Genomic DNA, 17,464 nt, shown 5'->3' on the forward strand with positions numbered 1-17,464 from the left:
ATGTATCTTCTTCAGGGCTTCCCAGGTGGTGCTAGTGGTAAAGAACCCGCCTGCCAATGCAGGAGACATGAAGAGTTGCGAGGTCGCAGAGTCAGACGTGACTGAAATGACTTAGCACGCACGCATTTTCTTACATGTGTAAGGTGACTCCTGAGAGTGCTTGTCACATGGCAGTCTGGCTTTTGTTTTAAAAGGAGCATTTACTTGGTTTCTTACGAGGAACATGTCTCCTGCCCTCAGACCTGTGGTCTGACTTGCTGTTTCTTGAGGCCCAGCAAACTGATGGAGTTGCAGAGGGAGGGTGGCCTGTGTTCCTCTGGGGACCATGGTTCTTCTGCACCACTTTCCCGGCTCTGCGGCGGCCGCGTAAGTGAGGACAGCTCTCTGGATGCCTTTCAGGGGACTTGACCGATGTCCAGCTATCTGTTTTCGCCAAGTAAATTATAAACCACTCTTGGAGGCTTCAGCTGATGAAGTGATGCAATCAGACCCACCTTTTGAGGCTTTTTCTCCTTCCAGTAGTTGTCGTGGCATCAGAGAGACTGGGAGGTTTGTGCTGCTGGTCACTTGGTAGGAAGGGGAAGAATGCATTTCCTTGATGATTATTATCTTCTTCTTAGGGTTATTGATATTACCAGAACAGATTCTGAATAACAAAAGTGAAACATTGTTTTGCGTTCTGCCCCTGTATAATCCCTGTCTGAGCAAGAGTGGCAGGAGATTTCATCAGAAACTGAACTCCAGAACCAAGTTCACGTCCGGTGTGGGTCCTTTTACAGAGCTCATTGATCGGATGTTCTATTTGTTTGACTGCGCTGGGTCTTTGCTGCTGTGAGGGCGCTTCTCTAGTTTCAGAGAGTGGAGGCTGCCGTCCAGTTTTACTGCGGTGGCTTCTCTTGCCGTGGAGCGCGGACCCTAGGACGTGCCGGCTTCAGTGGTCACGGTTCCCGGGCTCTGGAGCTCAGGGTCCTTAGTGGAGGTGCATGGGCTTAGTCGCTGCACAGCATGTGGGAACCTCCCGGATCAGGGATTGAACCTGTGTCCCCTGCACTGGCCGGCAGATTCTCGACCACTGAGTCCCCAGGGAAGCCCTTGAACGTTAACGTTGGTTTCTAAGTTCTTAGACCAAACTGTTTTGTGGCATTCCCACCTCCCAGTGAAAAAACCCTCTCAGTTACGTAGTGGCTGTAACTGAGTTAAGTCTGAAGTGTTTTTCACAGAGCCTTTCCTTCCTTCACTCAGTATGACACTCTGCGGATACATCCGTGTTCCTGAAAATGGCATGATTTCATTCTTCTTAATGGCTGAGTAATATTCCATTATATACGGAAAATGCTTTTTCACAGAACACACCTGGCCCCAAGGTTCCCACTAAATATTTCTCTCTGCCCAGAGTTAACGTTGCAGGTCTCAGCCCCGCTGTCCTTTTCATCTGATACTTTTCCCCCCTCACCTCCTTACTTTATGACATGATGGCTAATTCTTCCTGGAAGTAAAGAAATGTAAGTTAAAACCTCGAAAGACCATTTTGACTTATAGTTTTAAAATTCAAAATTGAAAAGTTAAATTTATTTACATATTTAAATTGGAGAAGGAAATGGCAACCCACTCGCAGTATTCTTGCCTGGAGAATCCCCACCATGGACAGAGGAGCCTGGTGGGCTATAGTCCATGAGGTTGCAAAGAGTGGGACATGACTGAAGAGACTTAGCAAGCATGCACTGCTTCCCTACGGGTGGCTTTTCTTAAGTCCTTTATTCAAGAGATGTGAAGTAAGCAGAATTTCAGAGGCAGAGAAGCGCAGGCCCTTGTGGTATGGTCTGTGTCCACTCAGCACAAGTTCATCAAACATAATTTAATAAACCACAGGCCGGGCCGGGTGGGTGTTCTCTCGGCAAGTTGTTTGACAGAGATACAAGCCTCAGCCTGACGGCGGTCAGAAGGGAGCCGGGCCAGAGCTCGGGAACAAAGGCCTGATGCCCAGTCAGCAGTTGGGACGCTACTGTAGTGAAGGGCTGTTTGTAAGAGTCAGTGGGAACAATGGGGATCTTTATAGCAGGCCCCAAGTGGTAACCGCTTTTGTCGTTTGCCCTGGAATTGGGGGCAGTGACGATGGAGAAAATTTTGTGGTGAAATCAGCTGGCCGCAGAGACATCTGATCTGTGCTTCTCTGTGAAGCCCGATTATTCAGAGCCTTTGTTGGGAATGAAGGGACGATTGAAAGCAGGGAACTTGGAGTGCGTCCCAGGGGCACCGCTGCAGTGGGCACTGTGGGCTCATGACCCCTGCTCTGGTGGCCCTGCCAGGGGGCCTCAGGGGGTCTGAAATCTAGAAGGGAGCAGCCCCCCAACACACCTGGCTCCAAGGTCCCATGAAATAGTCCTCTCTGCTCGGGATTAACGTTGCAGCTCTCAGCCCTGCTGTCCTTTTCATCTGATACTTTTCCCCCTCACCTCCTTACTTTATGAGATGATGGCTAATTCATCCTGGAAGACATGGTAGAGTTTATTCAAAATTTTCATTTTTAAGTGTTTTCTGTATTATTGCCTACAAATTTATGCTATGAAGTTCTACCATATACGAGCTAATAAAAAACTATAATGGTTGATCTTTTTTTTCAGTTCTCTATCTTCTGACTTTCCCCCAGTATTAATTTCCTGAAATTACCAACCGATTAGATGAGAAGCAGCCAGTAAGACGTGGCTGAAAAACGTGGTCATTGTCCCTCGAGCTTGCCCAGTGAGGTTTGTAGTAAGTGTTCTGTTAGAGCAACCGGGCTCTGTCAGGCTCCACTGGTTACCAACGCATGGTTATTTGGGAGAAAGAAATCCATCAAGAGTGTGACCCTTGCTCTCTGTGTTGTAAGAGGATGTATGATGTGGCCGTGAGAGCGCTGGATGGCGGTACCTGGTGTAGACAGCGAGACCACAAGCACCGAGGCAGGGAGGAAAGAGCACAACCCTCTGGTGGGGTGTGCACTGAGACCAGGATTCCTGCTCAGGGATTCCCTGGCTGAGTGACCAGGGAGGACTTAGTAAACCTCTTTAAGCCACACTTGCCAGTCTGAAAACTGGGAGTGAACATACCCTGTATGGGGGGCAGTACCTGTTTATGGTTAACACTTCATCACTAGGAGCTACACTGTTCTCTCAGACACTCATCTGTACATCAGACAGTTACTGAGAATTTTCTTTATGCTGGGTATTGCACAGAAAAATGCTTCATTTAGTAATACAAAGTGATTTTTGATGTAGGGCAAAAGTCACGGTGGGAAGAGAAGATAATGCTTGCTTACAAGTGATCTCCCTGAGGGCTATCCTTGGGTGAATCATATGGTGGGATGTTTTAATTGGATTTCAAAGCCAAAGACTTTGCCTCTGGGTGACTTTAGCAAAGGAAAGGACAAGAGAAAACAGACTTAATGAGTGAATGACTATTTTTAATCCTAATTATGCTTTACCTTGATGTTCCCCAGGACGATTCAGATTAAACATTTTCACCCTCGGAATTATCATTTCTGTTTTGTTCATCTTGACAGCTAGTTTTTTTTTTTTTTTTTGATAACTAAAACATTTACGAAAGGAAGACTTGTAGAAGAAAGTGTCTCCCATAAAACTAAAGATAGACATGATTCATATTAGGGAGTAGGCGAGCAGTTTTTCCATAAGGCTGCAATTGAGATTAGGCAATTCAGTCTCTGCTTGCCAGTGACAATGTGGTTTCAGACTCAGTGTGTTGGTCCTGGCAGCTTTATGGAAAGATTCTCCACTCGTTATGTCCCCAGCTACACATGCTGCTTTTTTCAGCACTTCTGTTATTTGCTGCCAACATCTTAATCTTACGTGATTCGTGGCCATCTCTCCAGCCTCTGTCACTAATATCTTATACCCACCCAGCTTCCCTGCTCTCAGGGCCCTTCCTTCTTCCAAACTAGACTTCTCTGTTTGCATCTGCCTTACATTTCCTATTTAGTCTTTGTCATTCCTTAAGCCCCACCTGCAGCTGAGTCCCGAATTGAGGCAGCCCATTTACTTTTCAATTCTAGGTCTTAGAGACAAGAAAGACCATTCCACAGGGCTGGTCCCCACCCAGCCACTCTGGAGGAAGAAATGAGCTTCATGTAGGAAATAGAAAAGGAAGATCACCAGAGGTTAATTTTATCCCCAATAAATTTGCTATTTCCTCAGGTGCCATAATAATCTATCTTTTCTTTTTAAATGTTGTTTTTATGCTTATGGGGTATGTATAGTTAACCTGTTCTGTATAAGACCGATTTCACTCAACCTGGACATTAAACTCCCTGTTAGTAAGTCACAGTTCGCTGTGATCTGTGGCCGATGCCTGCCTCTGAGGTCAACTGAAATGAACTTTGTTCAGCAAAATGGTTTGTCATTATTGGTTTGGGTTTGGCAACAAGGGTGAACAGGTCAGTATTTCTGCCTATCCTGAGTTTATCCAAACAAACCCACCAGTTTTACATGTGAAAATTCAGGCGCTAACTGTTGGGCCGAGTGTACCCCCATCTGACCTTGTGTATTAATCACCTGCAGGCTGATTGCTCTCAACAAGCACCCCTCAGCGTCTGAGGGCCAGCACACTCTCAGTGAAAAAAAAAAAAAATTAAAAAACTGTATGAAAGCCGGGGTGGCTGTTGTACTGAACATCCCCAGTTTAGATGTAACTAAAAGCAGGCGTGTTAAACAGGGAGCCGTCCTCAGTGTGGAGGGAAGCAGCAGCTCGTGAGGAGGGCGGCCTGGGCATCCTCTCCCGGGGCGTCTTTTAGGGCCTTGTTCTCTGAGCTGGCCGATCCCCTCTTGCCTGTTGGCACAGGCCGCTCCCTTAGCTGGAAAGCCCGGTATGTTTATTTTTAAACTTGCTGTCATTTCCACACCTGGTGGGAAGAGAAGGCGCAAGGGATCATTTGTTCTTGGACTGAGCTTCAGAGTTTGGACACCAGGACATCCCTCCCGCTCCCTGGACTTTTTGAAATGAAGGCGGATGCCAGCTAGCCCTGAGCGCTTTCCTAACACCCCGAAAGTCCAGCTGGTTCAGTGAAACAAATGAACGTTTGCCAGTCAGCGTTATCTGTGGAAGATTTAAAGGCCTCAGAGGGTCCTGAGAATACTTGGTGGAATGTGTGTATTTTAGGATGAAGTTGGACACCCTGGGTCACGGCCAGGGCTGGACAGAAGGACCAAACGGCAGGCGCCCGCGGGAGGGGCTGCAGCGCAGAGGGTGTGGGGATGTCTGTGCGCCACGCGCAGGGCGCGCGCGGTACTGCCGCCGGCCCCATCCTCAGCCCCGAGGTCAGATCGCTCCCCGCCCGCCTGACTCGATTTCTCACCAGGGCCGCACGCTTTTTTCAGTTGCAGCAGTTTCAGTGTCTGTCTTCAAGCTGCGTACATAGTCCCCCAAGGTCACGGGGAAGGTTTCCCCAGGGGTGCGGTGGCTTTATGGCACCAACTTCTGCACGTGCTCCTGTCTTAGAGATGCTCCTCTGCCCAGGTGTGAGCCAGCCGTCCTTTCCCATCTCCCCTAACCGACTGCCCCTTTGCCACCTTGCAAAAGGCCAACATCTTCACGCTTATTATGGTGCATTATTCCACGGTGCATGAGAAGGTGCCTAAGTCGCTTCAGTCTTATCCAACTCTTTGCGACCCTATGGACTGTAGCCCGCCAGGCTCCTCTGTCCATGAGATTCTCCATGCGGGCATACTGGGGTGGGTTGTCATGCCCTCCTCCAGGGAATCTTCCTGACTCAGGGATCGAACCCGTGCCTCTTACATCTCCTGCATCAGAGGGTGGATTCTTTATCACTAGCCCCACCTGGGAGGCTCCTGGTGCATGAGAGTACACAGTCTTAAAAATCATTGAAGAGGCATGTGTGCAAAAACTTTTGAAAACTGCAAATCAGGTTAATCTTACTTGAACAACCTGAATCGCTGCTGGTGGAGATGGGGCAGCACCATGGTGTCAGACAAAGGGACAGTGCCTTGAACCATAGGGAAGCCCATTTCTCCTGCTTGGTGTCTAGCTCAGGGCAGGCTTTTGGAAGGAAGAGTTTGGAATCTTGGCTGAAGATATTCATAATACTGTTTTCTTATGAAGGGTTTTTTTTGTTTTTTTTTTTTTTTTTTGCTGGGAATCTTGGTGTTATTTCATCATTGCTGCCATCTGTGACTCAATTTAACTGTTATACTTGTGCTTTTTGTGTGTGGTTCTTGCGAGTGAACCTTCTGTTATCTGGCATATTTGAGGGAAGGGCATCTGATAAATGGTTGTTAACAGTTAATATGTATTGCAAATGCACAATACTTTTAAAGACAACAAATTTCAATCTGGGAGTGTAGAGCTGGAAGGGCACTTGGATATAATTTAGTCACTGTCCCTATTTTAAACATGAAGAAACCAAAGCCTAAGGAAATAAACAAACTTAATGCCCATTATTTAATTTTCCTTGATTAACTTATAGGATTCCTCAAAAGAGCTTTATAGCTTTGGAATGTCATATTTATGTTGTAGTCAGAACACCGAGCCCTAAAGTTTTTTCATGCTTCATGTTAAGTAAAAGAGCAGCTCTTGAGATGAAACTGCCTGTGATGATATTAGAGTGTTTACATACCTGCCTTAGTTTTGTAAAACATAGGTATCTTCGGAATCCTGGATTATCTTCATTTTTAACCAAAGGTAAAACCCCTAACTTGATGCTCTAGAGGCGTTCAGAAGTCTCATACTTAAGTTCATATCCTTTACTCCCTTTGAGGGAGGGTTGCTAGCAGGAGTTTGATAATTGCCATTAGGACTTTTAGGACAGTTCTTGGTGATGGACTTCTAGTTGGGAAGGTGCTGGAGTTCACTATTTGAGTCTTTTCCTCCAGAGCACTCGTACTCAAGTGCTCCTTGGTGGTCCACTTTAAATATGTTGGCTGGAAGAATAAATCTCTTACTTTTACTATGGCAACATTCAATGATTTTTATGAATAGTAGACTTTAAACTTTACAAATATAATACTTCTAAACAGATGCAATGTCCCCTGTGAACAAAGAAGACAGAGAAGTCTTACTTGGAACTGGTTCAGTAGAATGACATTTAGCAAGCTTGGGCATTTATCTTGACTCCTCCAGAAAATGGTACAATGAAGGAATCATAACAAACTACCTGCAAATATGATCACATGTACATTGAAAGACTGCCTGTATTTTGCTTCTATAACACAGTTTATCTTGCAGTGTGTGAACTTAAATCTCCCTCCATGAGTGATTTTCTGTGGGGACTGGAGAACTCTGGCTGGTTGAGGCACATTAAGGCCATCATGGATGCAGGAGTCTTCATCGCAAAGGTACGCGATTGGAGAGAACACAGACTACGCGCAGAGCAGCCAGTGCACTGTGATACCGGATAGAGGTCTGGTTCCTTCCCATGAACTCCCCGTCCTAAGCTGGACAATACCTGATTCAGGGAGCTGGCTTTGCAGACCTCCGTGAAATCTGCCCTTTGAAGATGGGATTTTATGAAAGATAAGATGATGTTCAGTTGATAGTGTATCATCAAGGCAATCAACTGGTAAAATACTTTCAGAGTAATCTGAAAGTAGTCTTCAATTATGCTTGGTTCTGGATGGAGGAAAGAATTTTTTTTATATTACTAATGATGTTTAATTTCCTTATGATCTTCATTTGAGCAAGAACAATAGTCAATTTGCTTTCAGAAATTAGGAAGGAGAGAAAAGAAAAAGGGAAATAACCATTCACATTAAAATTAATTACTTCTCCTTTTACATTCTGTAAAAAGAAAAATCAGTATTGGAAAATGAATGAATCAAACATTATAAATAATTCAGACACTAAGGAAAACTACAAAAATGAAAGTTTAAGTTATCCCCCCCACCAAAAAAAAAGTTATCCCGAAGCCTACCACCTAGGGAAAAACCTTAATATGGACGAACATTATTGTAGACATCTTTCTGTATATAGATAAGATAAACATAAATATTTTTATAAAATTGGGACTATATTAATTTAAAATAACAGCATAAAATTTACTTTGCATTTAATGGAGAAAAAAGAAACTGACGTAAACTGGGAGGAATTATTGAGTTTTCACTATAAATGTTCTCCACCATAGAAATAATATTTCCTAAAAGATTCTTCTAAGGTTAAGAATAGAGATTATTAACAATAAATTAACAGATTAATGTTTTTAAAAACTGGAATATAATTGCTTTACAATGTTCTGTTAGTTTCTGCTGTGCGATGGAGGAAAGAATTTTCTATGAAAAGAGTACATCCAGATGTGTCACCAGACTGACCCAGGCTCAAGGCTCCCATCTTAGCAAACAGCTCCCCTGTTTTCAGCAATGACATAAGCAAACGTCATGTTCCTGAATCTGGCAGGTAGATTCCGTTCTGCCAGAAGAAGATTTTGCTGTAACTTTCATACAAGCTATTTTTGAAGGCATTGTCTATTTTGTTTAGTGTTTTTTTTGTTTTTTTTTTTTTAAATAAATCCCCCTCAGATTTATACCTGAAGACAAGCATATATTTTCTGATGACATGGTATGCTTCCCTTTATTAGATAATTCATTATTTAACAAATATTTATTCAGTGCCAGGCATTTTTACTTGGCTCTTATTATCTCTAACTTCACAGTTTCCGTTTAGAACTTTCCTTTTGAGAATGATTGTGGCCAGCAGAAGCTCCAGAATTTCAATTGGAAAGGCTTGAGGTGGAAGCCGGGCGGGGCCCCGAGGGGCAGAAGGTAGGCTAGGAGACATTCGTATAGGAAGCCTGCTTGTATGATGTTCAGAAGCTGGGCTCCTGGTTTCCGGATATAAGGGAAGGGAAGTAATGCTTTGGTGACCAGCCCAAACTGCTCCTTGGCTCTGCCTTAACTAGATGGGTATGTGCATACTCAATAAATGCAGGAACAGGTTTGGGTATTGGTTTTTCTTTTTTGCCTGGAAATCTTTTCTTGATTCTGTGAGTACAAATCTAAACCTAATGCTGATGATTTTTCCTGTTGATTGCCCTCCTTTGTGACTCTTTGCCGATGCTCTTTTTCAGGCAGTTTCAGAGGAAGGGGCCAGCGTGCTTGTCCACTGTTCCGATGGCTGGGACAGGACCGCTCAGGTGTGCTCGGTGGCCAGCCTCCTCCTGGACCCTCACTACCGGACTCTGAAGGGCTTCATGGTGAGTGCGGCTGCCCGGGCAGGATGGACTTCTGGCAACGATTAGCAACTCTTCTTCCCTCCTCATCAATGTTATTTTTCTGTTAGTAGGTCAGCAGGATTAATTAAAGGGGAAAAGGTGAAATAAGCTTGGAATAAGTTGAATTTCTGTGATTTGGGAGCCAATTCAAATCAATGGGCAAATATATACATTCAGCAGTTTGTAAAATAGTTTCTTACATCATTTATATTATATATATTTCAAGTTTGATATATATTTTCAAGTTTGAGGTAACACAGGACTATAAGGCAGAAAACAGTTTTCAGAAAAAATATCTGGAGGAAAAAAACACTATAGGAAAGTGTTTTCACTTACTGCTTTTGCATTTCAAATAATCCTTCACAACTGTGGATGAGAATATTGAAAATTTCAGTGTTTTGGGGTTCTTTCCTGAAATTTTGAGTACATACTCTCCTAGATCTAGCACCTTTTAGGTGTGCATCAGAACTTGATGTGTTGCTTCAATTGCAAGGTATCTGTGATATTTGTGTAGGTGTCTGGAAGGGTGAAGCTTTGGCTAAGCTGGGCCCATTTTCTTAGAATGATCTCAAGGACTTATTAGTGGCTGGGAGCTTATCTGGTTCCTGCCTCTTTTTTTTTTTTTTTTTTTAATTTTTGACTGACATTTAAAATTTTATTTTTGGCTCTTCATTGCTGAGGGGTCGGTCTCCTTTACCCCATCCTTCACCACTGGCTCTTTTTGGTTCCTTCCCATTAAATTTATAGGTTGTCAAGGCAAAACTTCAACCAATCTTTTTTCTTTTTTCAAGAAAAGAGCTCTGACTGTTTTACAGCATTGGTGACATTGATGGTATTATCCTATATTATTATTTTTTAAATTACAGGCAATTTGAGTATAAACTTGTGTTACATCTCTGACTCCACAGCAGGGCTGTAACTTTCAATATACTTCAAACCCTCCTCATTCTAGAATTCTTCTAAAGTATATTAAAGATCACTGGAAAACATTCCTTAGTCTCTTGTAGAGAGGTTGGTATTTGATATACTGATAGGCAGCATGGAGTATTGACTGAGAGTTGGACTTGATGGGCTGTGATGGTTTCTGGAGCGAGGTTACCAGGTGGCATTGACCACTTTCCACTTTCTAACAGTGTGACCTTGGATGAGTAACCTTGTTTTCCCTCTGTAAAATGACAGTAACACCTCCTCCCCCTCACCCCCATGAATGAGATGGTACATGAAGCAATATGAACAGTGCTCATCAAGAGCACTCTGGGTGATGGCAGTACATCTTCCCACATCTACTCCTGCTTATTTCTCCTACAGATGACCTTCAGCTTTGCCCTCCGATGTGCACCTGTATATGGGTAGATAGTGTTCATTCATTTGCAGGTTACCTTGTGAATTATGCTCCAAGAACTTTTGAATCCTTCAGAATTATTGGTCTGGTCTCTTACTTTCCCTCATTTGCTTCTCTCCATGATATTTATGTTTTCTTATATAGGTATTAATTGAAAAGGACTGGATTTCCTTTGGTCATAAGTTTACTCACAGGTAAGAAGTGTTTTAAAATCTTGTGACTTTAAATTGTGAATTTAAGGTTGAGAATAAAAAAAAATTGTTTCTGAATTTCTCAATTGAGTGGGGAATAACAGCCTCTTTTCAAAACTGCCTTGGGTATCTTATTCAGAAAGTTAAATTTTTGTTATATATGTTGTATCACAGATAAAGAAGTTCTAACTTGAGAACTCTTGGTATTTACTGAGCAGAACTAACTGATGTTAAATTTTTCCAGACTAGACAAGAGAAGTTGGTTCATTCATTGACCGAGAATGGATGGGCTCTCTCTTCCTTCCACATGTATTTGATTTACTAGATTATTCCATTTTTCGAAGTGCAAATATTCCCTGTAAGCTACACACTGAGAAATGCCTGTAGAATAGTGTCTTTGATCTTCTACACTGGGAGTTAAATTAGGCTCATCCTACGGCGTGGGTCACAGGTAGGTCTGTACCAGGCGTCTCTGGGGAGCTGAGGTAGGCCAGCAGCCTGGGCTTTTGAGTCCAACAGGTCAAGCCTCAAATCCAGGCTGTGGCATTTACTCTGTGGGTGAAGGCATCAGTGTTCTCTGAGTGTTGGTCTCCCCTCTGTAAAAAGGGGAGCCTTTCCATACTCCCTGGGGTTATGGCAAGGCTTTTAAAACCCTGTATGGGACTAGCCTACTAGCCATCTGAGGGCTTTCAGTAAACAGAAGCTACTGGCCTTCTTTGGTTAGTGTGGACAGTAATGCCTGATGGGTGCTGTGCTGTCTTTAATCCCTAAATGTTATTAATACAGGTTGTAGCTGGTATGGCCTCATCTTTGGGGCTAAAATTTATATTTTAGGCAGCATGCTGATAATAATTTAGAGGCTTTGATACACACTTTTGATTGGTTGAATGTTTTCTTAAAATTCTAAATTTATGGAGCTACTCATATTTATTTTTGTAGTTTTTGCATTTAGCATTAGTTTAGCATTTATTGTGGTGTTTTTCCAGGAAAGCACAATGATGCCTTAAGATCACATTGTTATTTTCAGTTTGGGGGGGTTCTACTGTCTGCTAGGCACCTAAGACCTCTGAGAGAGAGGATCTGGGGCAGGAAGAACATAGAAGTGGCTTAAGTGTGTGTTTTACGAGGAAAGAACCTATTGGGCAGCCCCTTTATAAAGTAACAAAGGTGAGTAGAACTGAACCCTTTGAAGGTTTCCAGACAGTTTCTAAAGTTTCCACCCTTGGAAAAACTACTAAACCAGTCCTTGCTCATTTTTATTCCTCAAGTTGACTATCCATCGCTTGAAAGATGAGGTTCTATATTGTTATTCTGATTTGATGGCACCCAAATCACCCTTCTGGATTCTTTCTAAAATTCACGTTAACAGTGTAGAAGGACTGGGCAGCTGTTTAAAAATAAACACAAACATAAGGAAGCAGATTCTGATGTACTCGTGAAAACAACAGAAGGGGACATATAAAGGTATGAGGGAATCTGAGGTCACATGGAAATAAATAATTGACAAGCTTTAACAGTGCTTTAAAAATGGAAATACCCCTTGAAACTTGGAGAATCACAGTTTTTTAAAGCTATTTTTCTTCCTTATAAAACCATGCAGAAGTGAGAAACTCTAAAGTGGCTTAGGCATTTCTTTTCACTCTCCCAATGGGTCACTAATTAAAATAAAGTGGAACAAGTTTTGGATGTTCTTTTAAAATCAGAATGAAAGATTGCTGCTTTTCCCTGTAAAGACTTCTGGAATTTTATCTCCAGCACTAACATTTTTCTTTTGTAATTATAACATAAATATGTCCCTTCTCTGTCCAGACTTTTTAATATAAAGTTTTTCTTGGCATTACAATTTTAAAAAGTTATGTTTTCCCACTTCTTTTGCATTCCAGTTTAAAGATAAGATCTGTTTAGGAATTAGGGTTGCTTTTATGATTGTTTTTGCTCTTATAGCTTTCTAATTAAGGGGGGGGGGGGGGAGAACCTTGCTGTAAAATCTCTAATACTTTGTTTTACAGATACGGCAACCTAGATGGTGATCCCAGAGAAATCTCTCCAGTTATTGACCAGTTCCTTGAGTGCGTCTGGCAGTTAATGGAACAGTTTCCCTGTGCCTTTGAGTTCAATGAGAGGTTTTTGATTCACATTCAACATCACATCTATTCCTGCCAGTTTGGGAACTTCCTATGTAATAGCCAGAAAGAGAGACAAGAACTCAAGTAAGTGTTTTGGTGTTTAATTTTTATCTAAAGATTTTGTGACTGAGAGTTTCAGATGGTCGTTCACAATTTTGAAGACTGTTTTAGTTACACATCTTCACTGACAGAGTAATGATTTTTTTCCTGACATCACTTTAGAGGTTTAAAGCTATCAGCTGACAAAGACAGGCACAAGTCCATTTTGCCTAATTCCTGCCTAATGTCCACAGGTAGATAGGTAAATCTCACGCACGGATATGGAAAGGAAGCTTCTTGGGAGTCAGGGAAAGTGAATTTTGCATTGAAAAGGAAAAAGTTACACAGCTTTGGTGTATATACTCTCATAATAGTTGCAAATATAGTAGTCCCTCCTTATCCATGGTTCCACTTTCCACAATTTCAGTTATCTGAAGCCAACTGTGGTCCAAGATTAGATGGAAGATTCCAGAAAAAAAATGATTCATAAGTTTTAGATTGTGGGCCTTTCTGAGTAGCATGATAAAATCTTGTACTCTCCTACTCCATCTTGCCTGGGATCACCTGTTACTTAGTAGCTGTCTCAGTTATCACAATGCTTGTGCTTCAGTAACCCTTGTTTTACTTAATAATAAAGTTCAAGAGTAGCAATGCTAGCAATTCACATATTTTCTTATTATGCTTAATTTATAAATGAAACTTTATGATAGCCATGTATGTATAGGAAAACACGGTGTATACACGGTTCACCACTATCCATGATTTCAGGCAACTACTTGGAGTCTTGGAACAAATACCCCATGGATAAGGGTGGACTACTATACTGCTTTCATTGAGAGGGGAAAAAATAGATGAAATGCGGACTTTTGAAAAAGTCAAAAGCTTAACAGCAAAGTGACTTAAAAACTGCAAATGAAAGAACATTTTTGAAATTCTTATAAAATTAATGTGGTATATATAAATATCAGATTTAATTTTGCAAATGATCAGTTCAAATAAAACTGACTCCAGTTTTATCCTGAGTGGAAAGAACATGACTTTTTCTAGTAGATACAATTCCTGATAAATGGTACATCCTGTAAGCTCACCTGTTTTCTTAGGTATTTTGTGATTCGTTGTCATAGATTAGCAAAAGGGACAAATGTCATAGGAATACAGTGACGATTAAATGACAGAAAACATGTGAAGCATTTAAGTAGCACCCAGCAAACAGTAACAATCCAGTGACTATTTGGGGGAAAATTTCAACAAAATGCAGGTGGTTTTATTTTATACTCAGAGGGATTGGACATCTTAAGGCCAAGATATCCCCAGAGAGCAGGGGAGTTGAGACTCCTACAAGTGCTCTTTTGCTGCACCATGAAAACACAAAAGACTGTTCGTTTCCCTGCTAGAGAACAGGGAACCCTGATATAACAAGTTTTGATTCCTTTCCAGCTTTAACATGTCTATTATTTCTAAGAACCAAAGTAAGGCATTTTCAGGCTTATTTTCTTTATAATAGAATTCAAGAAAGAACATACTCTCTATGGGCTCACCTGTGGAAAAATCGGGCCGACTACTTGAACCCTCTGTTTAGAGCTGATCACAGTCAGACCTGGGGAGTCCTTCATCTCCCCACAGCGCCGTGCAACTTTATGTACAAGTATGTAAACCCCTGGGACCTCACTGGGTAGGGTTGTGCTTTAGATTCTGGCACTGTTTACCACATGGGGGCTGAAGGGTATGTAACACTAAGCTCCAAGGCATTTTTGCCTGTCTCCTGTCCCTCTCTTTCCCCTCTAAACATGGTATTCTCTTTAGAAGTTGATGTTTTTTAGTAATGATAGCTAACAGTGTAAGTTTCACTTTTATTTAGAAGTGAAAGGAGGAGAGAGGGAAGAAGGACTGAATAAATCAAATGCCTGAGAAGTTAAATGTGGAGTCACAGGTTTAGTTAGTGGTCATAACACAGCTTACCTCTTTTGCTGCTGAATCAAATGGAACTACTGCCCTGTGGAAATAAATTCAAGATTGTCTATACTGGGATGGGAGACCCTGGTGGTACCCAACAGGTGCTACTAGGTCTGTAGGCTCTCTTTTATCCTTGGGGTTTTTCCTCTGGGCTTGTATAATACAGAAGGGCGACTCAGAGGTCAGGAAAAAGACAAAATTACACAGACGTCACCAAGAAACCACATTCCTTCTCCCTCCCTACCTCAGTACACCGGTTAGTGGCTTCCTATCTCTAGAGCTTTCATTCTTACTGGGTTGGCCAAGAGGTTCGTTCTGTATGAATAAACCCAAACGAACTTTTTGGCCAACCCAATAATGACTTCAACCCAGTTATTTCCCCAGAATTCTATAGAATAATATTAATTCCATCACACTGAAAAAATGCCTCATGATTTGTGTGAACTAGCAGTTTTGAGAGCTGTTGAGATACATAGCCTGCAGTCAACTGTATTGCAACTAATTTGTTAGCTCTAGCCACTCAACGGAGAAGGAAATGGCAACCCACTCCAGTATTCTTGCTTAGAGTATATCCCATGGACAGAGGAGCCTAGTGGGCTGCTGTCCATAGGGTCGCACAGAGTCGGGCATGACTGAAGCAACTTAGCATGCATGCATGCATGCATTGGAGAAGGAAATGGCAACCCACTCCAGTGTTCTTGCCTGGAGAATCCCAGAGACAGAGGATCCTGGTGGGCTGCCGCCTATGGGGTCACACAGAGTCGGACACGACTGAAGTGACTTAGCAGCAGCAGCCACTCAACACATACATTACTGAGGCTCAAGCACTGTTCTAGGCACTGTGGATAAATCAATGAATGACACCAAGTCCCTGCTCTCAAAGTACTTTACTCAGTAAATCTACAGGTATCCTTATGATACTATTTACAGGCATACTTCTGAAATAATGTGGGTTTGGTTCCTGGCCACTGTGATGGTGAACAATGCAATAAATTGAGTCACAATTTTTTAGTTTCTTAGTGCATACAAAAGTTCTATTCACACTATACTGTAGTCAGTTAAGTGTGCAATAGTATTATGTCTAAAAAACAATCTAACAATGTTAGATACCTTAATTTAAAAATACATTATTTAAAGAAAATACTAACCTAATGCTAGCCTTCAGTGAGTAGTACTAGTAGTTAACATCAAAGATCACTGATAACTATAAAAAATGAAAAATCTTGAAATATTCTGAGAGTTAACAAAATGTGACACAGAGACACAAAGTGAGCAAATGCTGTTAGAAAAACTGTGCTGATAGACTTGGTATAGACCTTCACGCTGTAAAAATGCAATCTCTGCAAAGTGCAATAAAACAAGGTAGATCTGTATTTTTATTTGTATTCCAGTATGCTTTACTGTATAGTATAAAAAAGGGAGGATTTGTTGCAAATATAAGTTATCTTAGTGGCTGTCATTTAAAAAACCACAAATTTAAAAGATTCCTTTGTGGCTGAAAGATTCTAATGGTGATATAAACACTAATTTTCCAAGTTGACTTCCTAACTAAGTCAACTTCTTAAGCCAAAAAAAAAAGAAAATGGTAACATGTACTACTACAATCTATTTTAGAAAAATATATTTTGTGCCTTTTAATTCAGTCCCATCTATTCAAGTAGATTCTTCATGAATTTACTCTCCCCAAAAGAAGTTGATTGATTCAAGAAAATGAAAACATTAACATGAAATTATTACCTTAGTGAGTGGCTTTTTTGACCCTGTACTTCGCATTTGGTTATTACTAGGACTATGGTTTGAAAGATACCTTGGAAGACTCAAGAATGTGATTGTACAGACTGTGACATGGTTTCATGAAGCTCTGCTGTCCTCTGCAGGTTTTGGAATGGAATGTATAATCGCTTTGAGAAGGGACTGCAGCCTCGACAATCAGTCACAGATTACCTCATGGCTGTGAAGGAGGAGACTCAGCAGCTGGAGGAAGAACTCGAGGCCCTGGAAGAAGTAAGACACTTGCTCTTGCTCACCTTATTTGCTGACTATTGCTGCTCTGGGAAAAGCCTCTCGTGACTCAGGATGTGTGAAATGCAGCAACACAGCCATTTCATATTTTTGTGCTCAGTTGCATCCAACTCTTTGAGACCCCATGGTCTGTAGTCTGCCAGGCTCCTCTGTCCATGGGATTTCCCAGGCAAGAATACTGGAGCAGGCTGGCATTTCCTCCAAGGGATCTTCCTGATCTAGGGGTCGAACCTGCATCTTTTTGTGTCTCCTATATTGGCGGGTGGATTCTTTTCCACTGTGCTACCTGGAAAGTTCTTTCATATTTTTAGCCAGAAGGTAACCTGAAACACAATCCTACCAGGTGAGCAGTCAGATCGTCAAAGCCCAGACCTACACCCTTGATGCATTTCAGATATCTGGTTTGGCTCACTTCCATAGTTTGCTTTGGGGATGATGAAGATATTAGGAAACGAGATAGTGGTGAATGGTTGCCTAGCCTTGGGAATATACTTAAAAAAAAAAAAAAACAAACAACTGAACTGTATACTTTACGAGAGTGATCTATTTCTATCTTAATTTTAGAAATTAGATAATAAAAACT

At 41.8% G+C, this 17,464-nt stretch overlaps 1 protein-coding gene across 1 annotated transcript in view; it reads left to right on the forward strand.

Annotated features, from left to right (window-relative positions):
* Positions 1 to 17,464, forward strand: part of MTMR7 (myotubularin related protein 7) — a 98,535-nt gene that overhangs the window by 77,794 nt on the left and 3,277 nt on the right. The window contains exons 8-13 of the mRNA XM_061134553.1: positions 7,231 to 7,340; positions 9,065 to 9,190; positions 10,695 to 10,744; positions 12,751 to 12,951; positions 14,411 to 14,551; positions 16,737 to 16,863. Coding sequence (XP_060990536.1) covers positions 7,231 to 7,340; positions 9,065 to 9,190; positions 10,695 to 10,744; positions 12,751 to 12,951; positions 14,411 to 14,551; positions 16,737 to 16,863 — 755 coding nt within the window. The remainder of the gene's footprint in view (positions 1 to 7,230; positions 7,341 to 9,064; positions 9,191 to 10,694; positions 10,745 to 12,750; positions 12,952 to 14,410; positions 14,552 to 16,736; positions 16,864 to 17,464) is intronic.

The sequence above is a fragment of the Dama dama genome, chromosome 32 (assembly GCF_033118175.1).
Source record: "Dama dama isolate Ldn47 chromosome 32, ASM3311817v1, whole genome shotgun sequence".
In the NCBI taxonomy this organism is placed as follows: domain Eukaryota; kingdom Metazoa; phylum Chordata; class Mammalia; order Artiodactyla; family Cervidae; genus Dama; species Dama dama.